This window comes from Gambusia affinis, linkage group LG01 (genome assembly GCF_019740435.1).
Source record: "Gambusia affinis linkage group LG01, SWU_Gaff_1.0, whole genome shotgun sequence".
NCBI classification, from domain to species: domain Eukaryota; kingdom Metazoa; phylum Chordata; class Actinopteri; order Cyprinodontiformes; family Poeciliidae; genus Gambusia; species Gambusia affinis.
Window position 1 is genome coordinate 8,902,514 of NC_057868.1, and position 15,737 is coordinate 8,918,250.

At 40.4% G+C, this 15,737-nt stretch overlaps 1 protein-coding gene across 14 annotated transcripts in view; it reads left to right on the forward strand.

The window, feature by feature from the left end:
* The window catches only part of kif1b (kinesin family member 1B), a 61,722-nt gene that overhangs the window by 23,617 nt on the left and 22,368 nt on the right, over positions 1-15,737 (forward strand). For 4 of the 14 annotated variants that reach the window (XM_044122922.1, XM_044122927.1, XM_044123001.1 and 1 more), the window contains 10 exons: positions 35-177; positions 749-790; positions 2,915-3,126; positions 3,958-4,037; positions 4,922-4,997; positions 6,066-6,145; positions 6,490-6,596; positions 7,076-7,159; positions 7,354-7,534; positions 7,626-7,698. In XM_044122922.1, coding sequence (XP_043978857.1) covers positions 35-177; positions 749-790; positions 2,915-3,126; positions 3,958-4,037; positions 4,922-4,997; positions 6,066-6,145; positions 6,490-6,596; positions 7,076-7,159; positions 7,354-7,534; positions 7,626-7,698 — 1,078 coding nt within the window. Of the gene's footprint in view, positions 1-34; positions 178-748; positions 791-1,255; positions 1,328-2,914; positions 3,127-3,957; positions 4,038-4,921; positions 4,998-6,065; positions 6,146-6,489; positions 6,597-7,075; positions 7,160-7,353; positions 7,535-7,625; positions 7,699-10,355; positions 13,981-15,737 lie in introns of those variants that run through there. The other 10 variants (XM_044122983.1, XM_044122992.1, XM_044123010.1 and 7 more) reach the window with 6 other exon arrangements.

The following is a 15,737-nucleotide window of genomic DNA, read 5'->3' on the forward strand; positions in this document are numbered from 1 at the left end:
GAATCCTGATGGGGATTTTTTAATTTTTTGGTAGCTACGCTGACCGAGCCAAGAACATCAAATGCAACGCTGTTATCAATGAGGATCCCAACAATAAGTTGGTGCGTGAGCTGAAGGACGAAGTGGCCCGACTGAAGGAGCTGCTCCGCGCTCAGGGCCTGGGAGACATCCTGGACAGTGAGTGCACAGCCACACTGTTCAGACACTGCCTCCATCAAGCTGGCAACAACTTCTCTGTTCATTGCTGTCTCAAAGCTCTGTGCCGTTCACGTTCCCTCCTATCCAAGTGTCTGTACTTGTGCTTAATTCAGAATAATATGCTTTCAAAATACACTTTGATTGGTAGGTATTGATTTATTATTTTCTCCTATGAAATTTGTATTTGGGTTCCCGATGGAAAGTATGCTTTCCTCTATTGTGCCTGACAACAAAAAGTAAACCAGATGGAAATATCTCAGTTCATTAGCTACACACAAGAGTAATGGCTCACAGGCCTGTCAATTAGGAAAGAGACAGCAGTGTCAGTATGAATAATTACAAAGTGTCGCAATGTATAATAAACTGCCTACTTGCTAATGTTTGCTTATATCTTGTGTAATAACTTGGCATCTAACCGGTCAGTCTATGACCTTGCGTCTCGTCCTTGTCATCATTTCCATTTAGCGCTAAAATATTTCTCCAAGTTATTCCTCTCATACTAGCACTGACTTCTGATCCTTCTCATCTCTTCCTGCTCCCTCCCCTTTAGTTGATCCAATGGGCGATGATTACCCAGGAAGTGGAATCAAATGTGTGTATATGTGTGCCAGTTATGTTTTGTATATCACTATTTGCCAAAATTCCAAAGGCTAATTGCTTAGGACCCCCACTGCTTATATAATAAGTCTGCTGCCAGCTTTGCATGCATTTGCTTAAGAGCCATAAATGGCTTAAGAAATAAGACTCAGAAATGCAAGGCTTTTGTAGGTAGTCTGATTTGGCAAAGGTTAGCATGCCAGTAGGTTACTATGCTTCGTGCTTGCTCTTCTGTTATTTTTTTAGAATGATGGGGTGAGGCAGCTGCTTTTTTTTTTTTTTTTTGCAGGTTTAAATCCTGCTATGTATAAATTTAAAGTAGTACATCAGTCTCTCCGCCATTGATCATTTTATAACCATGTCTCACCTTCTCTCACTCACTGTCTGACGCTTCTTTTCTTGCTGCCATTGGTTCTTGCTGCTTTTTATTCTGTTTTCTTTCACTAATCATCCACCGCAGGTGACACTGCTCAAAGCTTTAGAATGGCACTTCTGAGTTCTCAAAGCGAGGCTCAGATCTACATACGGAAAGGTGCATATACTTTTACTTATAAGTAGTCGCTTCAGAAGTGTATATGTATATGGAGTTGACTAACGTAGTTTGCTTTAATAGTTTGAATAATTTTGTAGTGTGCCCTGTGCTAATACACCTCTGCCCTCTCTTTGGAAATGGAACCAAAGGTAGTTGCTCACTTGCTCTTTGTAATGAGTGGTGCAAAGTTTAGGAAATTCAAAAGTTCTTTTATTTCAAAATTTAATTATCAGATCCTTGCTTTTTCAGTTTTATATATAGGAACATGTAAAAGTTGCAAATGTTTGAGTAAAAGTTCATTCATTTTTTTCTTCTTTGCTGTCAGACAATTGCTAACTAACTAAGCAATATAAGCAACATGGCCATTTTTCCTCACTTCATTAATTATATAGAGAAGTGTATAACTAATATGCTCTTGTGTATTAACTATACACAAGAGTGTTAAAAGGAAAATTGAGGTTGCAAGTAAGTCTGAAGCTAATTGCGTTAGCTATTTTAGCTATAGAGTTTTAACAATTTACTACCAATTGTTGCCATGTAGCTTCATATAAACTCCTGCAAGTGGACTAGTTAATGAGTTGGAAGAAAAAAATGTTGTGGTAATTTATAAAGACAACTGATAATTTTAGCTTGTACAGTTTAAACATGTAATGCATAGTTGTTTCTGACATCTAAGCTAATGTTAGCTCCATGAGCGGTAAGTTGATTAGCCTTAACCTGTAACAGGCTTTTGTTTCCAGTGGGAATTTATTAAATAAAGTTGTGTATAAATCATCTTGGTGAACTTATGTTGGCTGGAAGACTCACATTGAAGCTGTAGATTTTAAGCAATTATAAGTACATCAATTAGCTTGGAAAATAATTCATGTTCAAAACATAAATAACAATGAATCATTACTGCTACTCAGTTTTTTAGGTAATGTTTTCCGTTTTAAGCCTACATGCCCCACATGAACTGATCACTCCAAATTTTCATCTTCTTTTTGAGTGTTTGGATCTTCTAGAGAGCACATTCCAGGCCACCTTAATTACCTTCATGGCCATCGTTTCAGTGAGGCAGCTGCTGCTTTGCTGTGTTTCTGACTCTTAAGACCGCATGTGTAGAGCAAATTAATCAACCAATCTGCAGACTGGACTTTGGCAGCATGTCAGTTGGTTTCTCTTCTTGCACTCTCTTGCAGTCTCCATCTCACTTCCATCCTGTAGTTAATAAATTAACAGCAGTTTTCACACAGGGTCTGTAATGCTGACTCGTATTTAAAATAGTAGTGAATGTGAGTGCATGCTGAGCTCTAGTCATTCTTCTCTGAATGGTGTTGAATGGGACCAGTGAATCTCCTAGAGTGAAAACTGCTGCTTTCTGTAGATAATTTGCATTGTGGTTGTTTGTCTTAACCCTCTGATGTAAAATGTGTGTCTTACATTGGTCTTTCCCCTCCTGTGTCCTTCCCCCCTCAAAATCTTTCTATTTCCCTTTATCTTCCTATTTGATGTTTGGTTCCTTCATTTATGTGTTTACTCCCTCCACCCTAAACCCTGGGCCTCCCCCCCACTTCTATCTTTCTCTCTTTCTTGTTGCTGGCTCAGACCTCAAAGACATTCAGAACAATAAGAATAGATACTTGATAGCCTCAGAGAACCAACGCCCTGGCCATTTCTCCACAGCCCCTATTGGTTCCCTGACAGCTTCTCCGTCCTCTGGCGCATTGTGCAACCAGGGGGGTCTTCAGTCGGTCACCAGCATCCAGGAACGCATCATGTCCACACCTGGAGGAGAGGAGGCCATTGAAAGACTCAAGGTAATTGGAGTAAACAACACTTGTGCTCCTACTGTAGTCAAAATGTAAGTAAAGCACTTCTGCACACCAGTAAGAAGCGGAGAGTCGTTGTTAAGCTTCCAAATTTGAAATCGGCTTCAAGTAAAAACCTTAATACCACAGCTTTTGCTTTTGTTTAACAATATTGTTGAATATCTAAATACTAGTGCTTCAATGTTGGCCCCCACGCCGATAAAACTTCTCATCTAAATCCACGTGTGTCCTCTCCGAGCTTCATATCGCTCCTATGCTCCTGTGTACGCTCTTGCTGTTTAGACAAGGCAACAACATAGAGGCTGCAAGAGCCCGCCTTGAGCTGGAGCTGCAGTTTCCATGACAACCATGGCTCCCAATCTGTCTGTCATCCCAGTGACGTCAAGCACCGACGCAAATACAGAGGAAATAAGCCGAAAATAGATTCAATTCTTATTGGCTCGTAGCGATCACAGTGAGGCACATCATCATGTTTAGTTGAATGAAAACAATAAACATTTTAGTGAAGGTCAACATTTATGCCTCTTATAGATGTGATTCTCCCCAAGCACTGTTTTTACACTGTATGCCTGTGATCTGCTTCATTAAATATTTACTGTTATGATGTTTTAATAAAAAGCCAATGACTGCAAAATGTAACAACTTGCCCTGCTTTAAGAGTCCAAATCAGCCCCTTTTTAATTTCAAAAGAAAATGCCTCAGCCTAAATAATTAAAGCTGTTTCTTACTAGTACATGAGAATAAGTCCACAAAGAGGTTTGTTTAACTAAAATACGCTAAGCTGTTTCTTTTTGGGGGTTTTTCCACTTTTGTTTTCAGGAATCAGAAAAGATCATTGCTGAGCTCAATGAAACCTGGGAGGAGAAACTACGGAAGACAGAAGCAATCCGCATGGAGAGGTCAGTACAATCAGACGCCGTATTCTTATTTCCATATGCATATCCTGAAAGGGGGGGAAGGAGCGCGTGTCCTCCATGTGCATCCACCCCGTCAGACCTAATTGGGATTCATAGTCTGCCTTCGATGCGTGTCGGCTGGTGTGACGGCTTTGAAAAGCAGCCCCCACACCTCCGTGACGTCAGGCGCTGTTTGTGTTCGACTTTCCCAATCAGGCAATCCGCTGTGCAGGCCTACTTCCTGCTGGGTTTTATGTGTGGATGTGACAGGTGTTGTTTGTCTCACACAGATCTCTTTCTTTTTCGCTTTCATCTATTACTCTGCTGCTTGAAACTGTATTTTTTTTTATTATTATTATTTATTATTGTGTGTAAAGCTAAATGTGGTTTTCTTGACATCTCCCTGGAGAGCTCAGTGGAAAATGCTCTGTTTCTAAATGACGCGCCCTGCTGATTTTTCTCTCTTCTTCCTTACATTTTAATGCCTTTAATTTTCATCTTTAAATCTTTAGAACTTGCAATCAGACCTCTTGCTACTGTCTCTTCATTCCTCTTTGCTGCTTTTCTCACTTTCCGCCGCACCAATTCTGTCCATTTCCCTTGTCTTGGTCGCCTTGCGCTGCTGCACAAACACCCTTCTTGCACTCTTTTTTTTTTTCTCCTTTATCCACTCATCTGTGGCTGCAGTCCTGCTGCTGTCCATCCTCTTGAGTCAGACAAAATCACTTACTCTAGTCTGTTGTTAGGTCTCATCCTCTTCCAGTTCTCATTAGAGATGTCTTATGAAATTAAAAGACATCAGAAAGAGGTGTAACATTCTTTACGAAGTCCTTATTGACTATGCAACGCTGTTGTCTGAGTACACATACATGTTGTCTTCCTTACAGGGAGGCCCTGCTTGCAGAGATGGGCGTGGCAATCCGTGAAGACGGAGGCACTTTGGGTGTGTTCTCTCCAAAAAAGGTAGGGAAGGAAAGGATGACACGCCGAGCGGCATTGATGGAGGGGAAATCAGTCATAATTCCTCTGGGTGTGGATACTTGCCTTGTCTCCCATCACTTCTGTTTTCCAACTTATCTTTTTTCCCCCAAGAGAGCCCTCCCTTTACTGTCAGCATTTCTCTCACAATCCACTCGGTCATTCTGTCATTCTTTCCACTTTCTTTCTTTTTTTTTTTTTTTTTCCACCTACTCAGCTTAGCTGTGACGGAGCATTAGAGGAGCAATTTGATTGCTTTTCTGCCAAGAAGGTTTGTTTAGTTGAATGATTAGACAAAAGTATCTTTCCAGCAGTAGATTGGTCCCTAGAATTAGGGGTCGTAATGTAGTATCTATTCTGTGCTTGTTCCCATGGTTTAGAACTAAACTTTTATGCTTTTATGACTTGTTTTTAGTTAGAAGTCAGATCATTTACAGTGGTGTATTATTTAAAAATGCTACTCTGTTCCACTCTGATGATTCAGACCTTTTACTGCCAAAGTCTCTTATTTAAGCTATTAGCCTTACTAGGCTTTCCATCTCCACTGCAAGTAGAAGCAGCAGTGTGTGGCGTCAGTAAAAAAACTCCAATTTATGTTTGTGTGCAATTGTTAACAAAATCAGAATAATAATCGGCTTTGGATTTAGAAAACCTCTTCCAAATGTTGTGTTCTAGAGAAATAATGCCTGGCTGCTGCACATTATTTTCTGCTTCTTATTTTTTGTTTTTTTGTTCATATCTTCATATTCAGTTTCTTTTACTGAAATTTTTGTCCTTTTGTTGTCTTCCTTTCCACGGGTTAGCATTTCAGAGAGAAGCCTTGTGATCTTTATACAGACTTTAATGGGGTGTTTTCCCCAAAGAAGGTTAGTTTGTATTTGCATTCGTAGCCCGTAGGATCACCCGTAGTTTGTTTGTGATGCATCAGATACTTTAGAAAACCACAATTGTTAATTTTTCCCTGGTGTGACAGAAGATGTAGAACAGCTGCCTGAAGCTGGTGAAAGGTTTTGTGGTGATCTTAATTCCTTTTTCTTTTCTGTTCTTCTACAGACTCCACACCTGGTCAACCTGAATGAGGATCCTCTAATGTCTGAGTGTCTGCTCTACTATATCAAAGATGGGATTACAAGGTAACCAAAACCTACAAGTTTCAGAGGCTCTGCACATTTTCTAATGTTTTATGTCTAGCAATGGAAACCTGAGGAGTCAGAGGCTTAAAATCTGGCACTGCCAGCATTTTATTCCATCTTATGTGACTGTTCTCTCCTTGTCCTTTTAGTAGACTATTCTTTTGAGGTATTTGGTTACATTATTCCTCTGCTGGGGGGCACCGACTGATGAGAACATTACTTTAGATCTAGCCTCTTGCGCGTGTTGCCTCAGTGGGTCTAATTGACATCTGCTACATTTTCTAAATGGTTGACAGCGAAACAGAAGACCTGGTCTCTCAAAATGGACTCTGTGTTTGTGACAGGGTCGGTCAGGCTGACGCTGAGAGGAGACAGGACATTGTTCTAAGTGGAGCCCACATCAAGGAAGAACACTGCATCTTCCGAAGTGAAAGAAACGCCAATGGAGATGGTGGGACGTCAATTATTTTTCTTCCCAGTTGGTTAATGTTTATATTTATTTATTATGGTGCATAATGGGTTGTTGATAAAAGGCTTAGAGTAATTTCTAAAGATGGAAGCACTTAAAACTAAAGCTTTGTGAAATTAAGTTAATGTTTTTTCTACTCACCATGTTTTTTGGTTTATTTTTATCTCAATACTTTGTTTTAAAAAATTTGACCATATCTTCTAAAAGTAGAAAAACTAGAAAATAAAAATTATTTGGAGAGCAAAAAATCAAGCTAAAATTAAATGTTCTGAATTTAATTTGCTCCAGAAATACATTCAGATGCTACCATGCATGTTTTGTAAGTGAATAAAAGTGGTTAAATGTTTGAAAAAATAGGCTGCCATTGTCTATAATCAGAACATAAACCCATTACTCTTTGACTCAGTTTTAATTGATGGTAAACTATTAAGTCTGATAATTGTTTTTTTCCCACTCTGAAGTTATTGTCATGTTGGTGCCATGTGAGGGATCTGAAACCTATGTCAATGGCAAACGGGTTGAGGAAGCAATCCAACTTCGTTCAGGTACGTGTCCTTTGTTTAGCTATTTTATCTATTTAAAACTAGAAATGTAAATGTTTTTGATTCTGTGACGATTTTATGGGTAGTTATATATATTTTTTTATTTTTGGTTTATGAGGGTGTTGGACCACATAAAATTCGAGATGTTCATGTTTGGTTGACTTTCTCTGAAACTCCTGGGATCCACCTTTGTTCAGGCAACCGCATCATTATGGGAAAGAACCACGTGTTCCGCTTTAACCACCCGGAGCAGGCTCGAGCTGAACGGGAGAAAACGCCGACCGCTGAGACCCCCGTCGAGCCTGTGGACTGGACATTTGCTCAGCGAGAGCTCCTGGAGAAACAGGGCATCGACATGAAGCAGGAAATGGAGAAAAGGTATTGGAGCCGTCCTCCATTCGTTGTTTGAAAGGTCTAGGTTTTTGTTTTTGTCTGACTTTATCACAACATTCTTTCTGCACCTATGAAGGCTCACCGAGATGGAAATTTTGTACAAAAAGGAGAAGGAAGAAGCAGACCAGCTACTGGAGCAACAGCGATTGGTGAGTTGGGATAAGATGGAAAAAATCAAGACCCACTTGACTTTCCTAAAAATGTTTGAGAGAGAATAGTGCTGAGTGAGGTTTTATAGTACTTTTTACTTTAAGCTAATTTTGTTTTAGCTAGAAGCAGCTTCTAGACTGATTTACCTAATTTGGGTTGTTTTGTGTGGAATTTTTTTTAGGAAAATGTATTTCCACATAGAAAATTCAAAACCAGGATTCTCTAAGCTCTGCTTAGTTTCTTAAATACTAGTTTAAATTGGGACCTTGTGAACTGAGTGTGTGAATTACATTTTTACTTCTGGTGCATGTCTGTTCTTCTTGCATGGAAGTTTTCTGGTTTGAGACAGATGAGCTTTTAATTTGTGTCCGTTTCTGAGTTTAACTGAAATTTTTCCATAGAAAGTCGATCAAGACTTAGATTGCTCAACTTTCCAAATTCCCCATTTCCTACTTTTCTTATGTTTCTGATTGTAGATCTGAGTCTTGCAAAACAGCACCTTGAAGATAAATCAGATTTGATATGAAAAACACAAAATGTTTTTAAACCAAATACCTGGTGTTACTAAACCACAGGTTTCCCTTCTCTTCTGAAAAGATGCTGCTTTTGCATGGTTCATGTTATTAGCATGTTTTCTTAACTCCTACTGGTTCTGGACTAAGTTGCAGTGTTTACCGCTGAGCTGTTCAACTCTTTGAAGTGGCTGTTGATTTGCTTGGATTAGATCTCTCCTCTAGTTTTCTTGCTCTGGTTTTTGTCCTGAGTTTCATTTCTTCAATGCAGTTGCTGACGTATTTCAATGCATTGTGGTAACTAAAATATTCCTGCTGTAGATTTATTTATTTTTTGACAGATAGTGACAATGTGGTTTCTCATTGACTTCTTTGGCTACCTCTCTTTGTTAGCGTAGCGCACTGAGGGCGCGGCTTCACAGTGGAGTTCTCGCTGCTCACAGTTAAACGACACAAAGACCTTTCTCATATTTCCGTGGGATCATCTGCAAAAACGTCAGCCATTAAAGTATCGCTTTACCAGAGACATCACATGCCCATTTCTGGCTTCAGGCATAGTCTCACACACACACACAATAAAACTGACCGTCAGTGTCGACTGGTTGTGATCTGTAATGTTTGTTGTCTACAAAAAAAAAAAATTTAAAAAATGAGAAACTGCATTTTGTTTTTCCAACTAACAACTTTTTTGTAGTGAATTAACACTTGCCCTCACTGCTGGTCGTCTTCTCTACTGACTTTCTGATCAGCTGCAACAACACTCTGTCTTCTAACTCGCCGCTAACACTAAAGCCACTCAAACCTTCTGGACTAAGGCTCCAAAGTCCACCTATGTGCATGCCGCTGTCGCATGTTTGGGATCCAGCTGTCAAATTGTAAAACTTTCAATTAAGAAGAGGAATATCACAAATCATTAGAAAAGTGCGCCAACCAGCAACTATCGTCTGTTATTTCCTTTCTGATCATTATAGACATGCTTTTACTTTTATTATTAATATGCAACAAAGGAAACACAATCATCTTGAAAATTTGCTCCCAATTATTTAAAAAAATGATAAATTTATACCACTGTGGCCGTTTAAGTGGTAAAGATACAGAAAACTGAGAAGAATGTCAATGAAGCCACTGTTGCATTTGAGTTTCTTTTCCCATCTTGAGTTTGAGTGAAATTCTTGAGGTGACTCTGCATGGCGCCATACATCTTTTACCGTTGCGATGTATGCAAAGTAGGGTTGTCCTGATCAAGATTTGTTGTGATTTAAGAACAGGCACTTGTATATATACCATGTTGCAGTCCAATATCAATTCTGTAGACATGTTTGAAAATTCAGTATCTTTAAAATACAGTCAAACACTATTACATGCATTAATATATTCCATTATAAGTTATCACCAATGATGCTCTGGATATTGCAGGATCCATTCTTCTGACTAGGGTTATTTTGTGGACAGTTTTTGGTAAATTAAAATGAGAATTTTCTGAACAAGGTTTTGGTTTAAACAGGTTCTCTGAATTTATTGGCCAATTTTAACATGTTTTCAGAAAGTTTTGATATTATACATTACCGGTAATTTGGCCTGTAACAACTCAGTTGTATTGCTTCATAAACTTGGCAAGTTGCTTTAAATAGCTCGACTTTTAAAGTATAGTGTTGTTGCTTTCTGCGAAGTTCTTTACTGCGTGTGAATATCTGAGCACACCAAGCTCATTAATCCAGCTAGTCTAGTTTTGCTAGTCTTTGTTTTCACAATCACAGACAGTGAAACAGATAGTGTGAGGTGAGTTTATTCAGAGACTCACCTGATGAGAGAAAACACTGGCCATTTAATCAGGTCAGATTGCAAACGAAGTCTGATGCATTCCTTTGATCAGGACATCCCTATTGCTAAATACATAGAATATAATTTATAAAAAGGGTTTGTTTGTTTTTTTTGCAAAGAAAGTCCTACAAATCCAGGGAAATTCTCTTTAATTGGCCCATGACTCCGACTTTGCTCTAGGTTTATGTTCCCATGTTGCATATTCATACCTTTTTTTTGTAGTCATTCTTTTTTTAAAACCATTCTTTCATCCTTCTCCCTGATTTCCCATTGTAATTTCTCCTTTTTTTTTGGGAACCATTTTGGTTTGTTGTTTTCTCAAGGATGGAGACTCTGATAGTGGGGATGACTCAGATAAGCGGTCTTGTGAAGAGAGCTGGAGACTGATCACTTCCCTGAGGGAAAAGCTGCCGCCCAGCAAGCTGCAGACCATAGTGAAAAAATGTGGCTTACCCAGCAGTGGGAAAAAAAGAGAACCAGTTAAAATGTACCAGATCCCCCAACGCCGGCGCATCACCAAGGACTCCAAGTGGGTGACCATCTCCGATCTGAAGATCCAGGCGGTGAAAGAGATCTGTTACGAGGTAGCACTGAATGATTTCCGCCACACACGGCAGGAGATCGAGGCTCTGGCTATCGTGAAGATGAAGGAGCTCTGTGCGAGCTACTGCAAGAAGGACCCGAACGAGCGGGACTCGTGGAGAGCCGTGGCTCGGGATGTTTGGGACACTGTCGGGGTCGGCGACGAGCGCATTGAGGACGCCATTACAAATGGCGCTCGGCCCGGAGGAGTAGTGATGGACGATCTCAAAGTGCACATTGATAAACTAGAGGACATCCTGCAGGAGGTGAAGAAGCAGAATAACATGAAGGACGAGGAGATCCGTGCCCTCAGGAATAAAATGGTGAAAATGGAAAAGGTTCTTCCTCTCATCACCCCGGAGGGCCAAGAAAAGCCTCCCGTGGCAGGAGCTCCCACTAGTGCGACTAGAACCCCAAGCCCTCGGGAAGAGAAATTTCCGGTGCAGGAGAAGCCAGAGGAAGAGGACGTGGATGCACAAACATGCCAATGCGCAGGGGACGACTCCACCATAAAGCGAGGTCACATGCGCTGGATGCGCCAAGAGCAGGTACGCCTCAAGAACCTCCAGCAGCAAGAAATCTCCAAGCAGCTCCGCCGACATCCTGGACCTCACCGCTTTATCCCACCAGAAGACCGTAAGCTGCGCTTCCCCTTCAAAAGTAACCCCAAGCACCGCAACTCATGGAGTCCAGGTACTCATATCATCATTACAGACCAGCAAGTCATAGAGCTAAAGGTGCCCAAAGAAGCTGTAGAGGAAGAGGAAGGAGAAAGCCCTGCTGAAGAAGCAGTGCAGCCCAGAGACAAGATGGCTGCCTCAGTCGTCCACGTCACCCCGCCTCTGCCGAACACATCAGTTCAGCGCCGCAGAGACTCGGAGCAAGGTTTAAACCAGGGTCACAGACAAAACTATAGGAACACCCAGCAGCTGCACGAACGCGCCCGCAGCAACTCTTTTAACCACCGCCGGCGGCCCTCGGGGTCCATGGAGTCTCTGCAGCCGCCCGAGAACAGGAGACACACGCAGGCTTTCTACCACCCCAACCCACCAGCGCAGCCGCCGCCTCACTACCAGCATCCGCCGTGCCACTACAATGGCGTGATGTACACAGACGCTGGCTTCGGCGGCTACCAGCAGTACCACCACGCCGACCACGCTATCCCTCCTTTCAGCTTTCAGCCGCCTCCACGAATGCGCAGGCAAATGTCCGCTCCCAATCTAAAAGCCAGCAGAGAGACGGCAGTCTGACTGACCGAGGGACAGAGCTAGTTTCAAACACTATTACTTTTAGGCAAACGCATTACAGATCACAACAGCAAAACTGACTGGGACTACTGCACTTGATAAATGTGTTACAGGTTGATCCAAGTGTTGTTCAAAATGTAAAAAAAAAAAAGAGAGACCTTTTCTCATCATCATGATCATGTTATTCCTCATTTTTATCAGTTTTTGCTGCATTGTGTGTATGTGTGTGTCGGTCGTCTTCAGGAGCATTGAGAGAGTCACAAGGATTTAAAGCCAACAAGACGATAAGGGGGTTATTTTTAACAGGAGAGCAACGCTTCGCCTGTCCATTTATCAGCATGTACGACAATTCATGAGTCATGCTTTGATTTGCCAAAATTATGCTCCTGTTTGAATCTCCGAGTTTACATTTTTATCATTTTAGTATTGATTTGATGACGAATGTTTCAAGCCACAGCCCTACGGCATGTTATTGCCCAAATGAGGAACAGAAGGCAGTTGGTATTTATTTCATTTTTGTGCCATTTGACTGAGTTCCAGATGGAAAAAAAGACGAGTCCTTCTTGCAATTTTAGACATTTTCTTTTAATACAAATCATAAATCACCATTCTCCCTACTTAGCAATCAAACTATTCTTGCTCATTTAAATTTGAAGAACTTGAAGCACCAGTGAAAGGTGCGCCTTTTTTAACTTGAGACTGAAATCGTAGTAATTGTTTGTGATATTCAATAAGTGCCTTTTTATGCACTAACTTTATTAACCCTGCTATGCATTTGCGATTCAGTATTTTCCTTTTCTTTTCCTATGTATTCACTGTGCTAGCTCTTTTTCTTCTTTTCTTTTTTTTTAAGAAACTTCACAACACACCAAAAGGTTCAGTTGTTTTTGCAAGCAGCTCTGTTATTTGTATCCTTTCTTGTGCTTTTTTTCATGTAACTGCCACCACTTTTGTTAAAGTATTTTTCCACTCCAAGCCGTGTATTTACCCAGGGAGCACAGTGATGGTTATTTTTAACCTGTATCTTGATTTTTAAGATTTTTTTTTCCCTCCCCCTATCAGATATCTATTCTTTCTTCAAATCTTGGAGCTCATTAAGGATTTAATGCTGAAATGCTGAGACACACAGCTGAGATATTAAGTTTATAGTCCAAACCTTTCTGAAGAATTCAGCAGTTTCCCCCTCCCTCCCCCCAAGTCATAAAATCTTCATCATGTAAATTGTACTACTTTTTTTTTTTTTTTTTATTTGGTCCAGCCTTAAAATTTTAGTCTTGTGGTTCATTGGGTAAGCACAGAGCTCACTTTGTGTCAATGGATACCCACTGAGTGTTGTCATGGTTCCCAAAGTCTGGCCTTTAAAAAATGTTGGAGGAAGGGCAACGACTTGAAATGTTTGCATACTTGTTATTCAGGAGAAATGTCCATATTAAATGAGATTTTGAGGACTGTTCAGTTTTTGTTGGATCCAGACAGAAAAATCCAATCATTCGGAGAAATGCATCTGTTTTTCCCTTTGATTGTTCTGTGCTGTAGCTGCTTGGAATAGTTTTAGCAGAAAGGTTTGCCTGTTCATGACTTTTACTTGCTCCATCTGCAGCTTTCAAACATCCCAATAATTCTCATAACTTGATATCAGATGTCCTTCATAACATATAATCAGAAACAAATGGTTAAGGAAGATGTTTTAAAGACTATCAGACTGAATGTAATGATTACTGTCCCTCTCTGACTATCTATTTTTGCATGTTATATCTTATAGGACCTGCTCCTTATAAAAAAGCGATTACGGAATTGCTCCAGTTCTGATGTTGACCAGTTAGACTGGAAAGTATGCATAAAACATCAAATGAACTCTGTACAGTATTCTTTTCTTCTGAAAAGCACATAACCTCTATACAAGTGTTGTACATCTTGTTGTTGAATCATCAGTATGTGCCTCATTTTGACTGTGTGTGCTGTTGCTTTTACAGTTTATTAGGTGTTTTCTCCAAACCTATAAGACCTGATGAATATTATTTACAAGTATATTTGCAAAACAAAAGGACACAAGTGTGTTGCTGGAGAATTTATTTTTCAAATGATGACTGAAATAAAATTACCTACTTTTATTTGAAGATTTTCTACGAAAGAGTTTTATTTTTGTTTGTTTTTCTTCAATACTGTACAGGATAAAATTGTAGACCTACAGAGATCCCGATCAGGACTTTTAGTCATACTCATTTAATTATGGATTTTTGACTCTGCAATTCCCAAAGCTCTGAATTTCATCAGTAGCTCATTGTTTACTATTGTGGTGTTCCATGTACATCAGTGATGTTCATGGAACTGCATTGGTAGGTTGTCTTGACAGCAGAAACTCAAGTCTCTGCAGGATGACTTCTGTTTCAATAGATGCCTCCAAAGCGACACATTCAACCCCAGATGTTTTTATTTTCATAAAGTCTTTGGGGAATTAATTGCCTTTACTCCTTAGTAGATTGACAGGAATCGGACCGGATCTGCATTGAGGACTGTGAATATGATGTGTCTGCTCTACCACTGAGCATGTGGAACCCCACTTACATTTTTTTTTTTCTCTTAAGAAACTCACAATTTTCTCCTTCCCTCGATGTCTTCAGTTGCCTGAAGTGCTATGCTGAATGACTCCTAATAATTTGGCTCATACCATATTTTAATGGTAGCCCAGTTAATCCATCCATCCATCCATTATCTGAACACCCTTCTTCCCTATTGGGGAGGGTGCCTATCTCCAGCTGCGTCCCGGGCGAGAGGCGGGGTCACCCTGGACAGGTCACCAGTCTGTCACAGGGTAGCCCAGTTAATGTGTGGATAAATCCTACAAAGAAAACTATTCTCTTACTTCATAAACGTGGCATTTGCAGGGTTTCCTCCAGAAAACCTGCTATGCTGGGTGTAGGAGCGCTAGGGCAGTCCACTAGCAGCCCATCATGTTTTTCTGTTGGAAAAATATTGAAAGTTACAAAACATTTGGAGGTGCACGTGCAGGCATCATAAAGTGAAATAATAGCATGAGGTCAATGGAAAGGTGAGGGGGAGGCACAGTTCAATGTGTCAACTATAAACCATAGCTTAATCTGTCTTTACTGTTGCTGGTGTACAAGTACAGATTTAAATAAAGACACAACAATTAGCCAGGTGGGGGGCAAGTAAAGCCTGGTGGCCCGCCAGGCTTATAATACACTGAGGGAAACCCTGACTAGGGTTTTGGCATCATGTAATCAAAATGCCTCGTAATCATCAAAAAAAATCAATTCTTTAGTTTTCTGGCCATATTCAGATTTGCAATTATGCTTCTGTCTGTCTGAAGATCCACCTGAACCAGTGCTGTCCAGTCAGCAATGTTGTCGACATATTTAGCAAGTTTCCATAGCCCTCTCCTGACTTTTGACAATTCTGCAGCTTTTTCTGGTGATGTTGTAAATTCTTTGGAGACTTGGGGAAGTACATAATGTTCTTGCGCAGCTCAAAGACCAGTGGGTTTCTGTCGTGGGCTACTCCCTCTCCATGATGCCTGGCTGCTCCAGTCCATCACCAGCTGGAGCCAGACCTCCTCATTTAGGCAGGAAGTAAATATGATATTCTTTATCTGACTTAAACTGCTGCTCTGAGGTAAATCACTGAATTTGTTGGTTTTGTCAACATTTTTTGTCTATCCAGGTGGTCGATGTCGGTTGCATACCTAAATGAAAAACTAATTTCTTGTGTTTAGTAATCATAATTTAAACATGAACTCATTTCATTATTATTTTACATATTGTTTTTCCTTACCAAGTAGCCCTACTTAGCATTTTGCTTTGAAGGTGAAGAAACTTAACTAGTGTTTCATCTGCTCCCTGAGCAGAAAGAAATGTG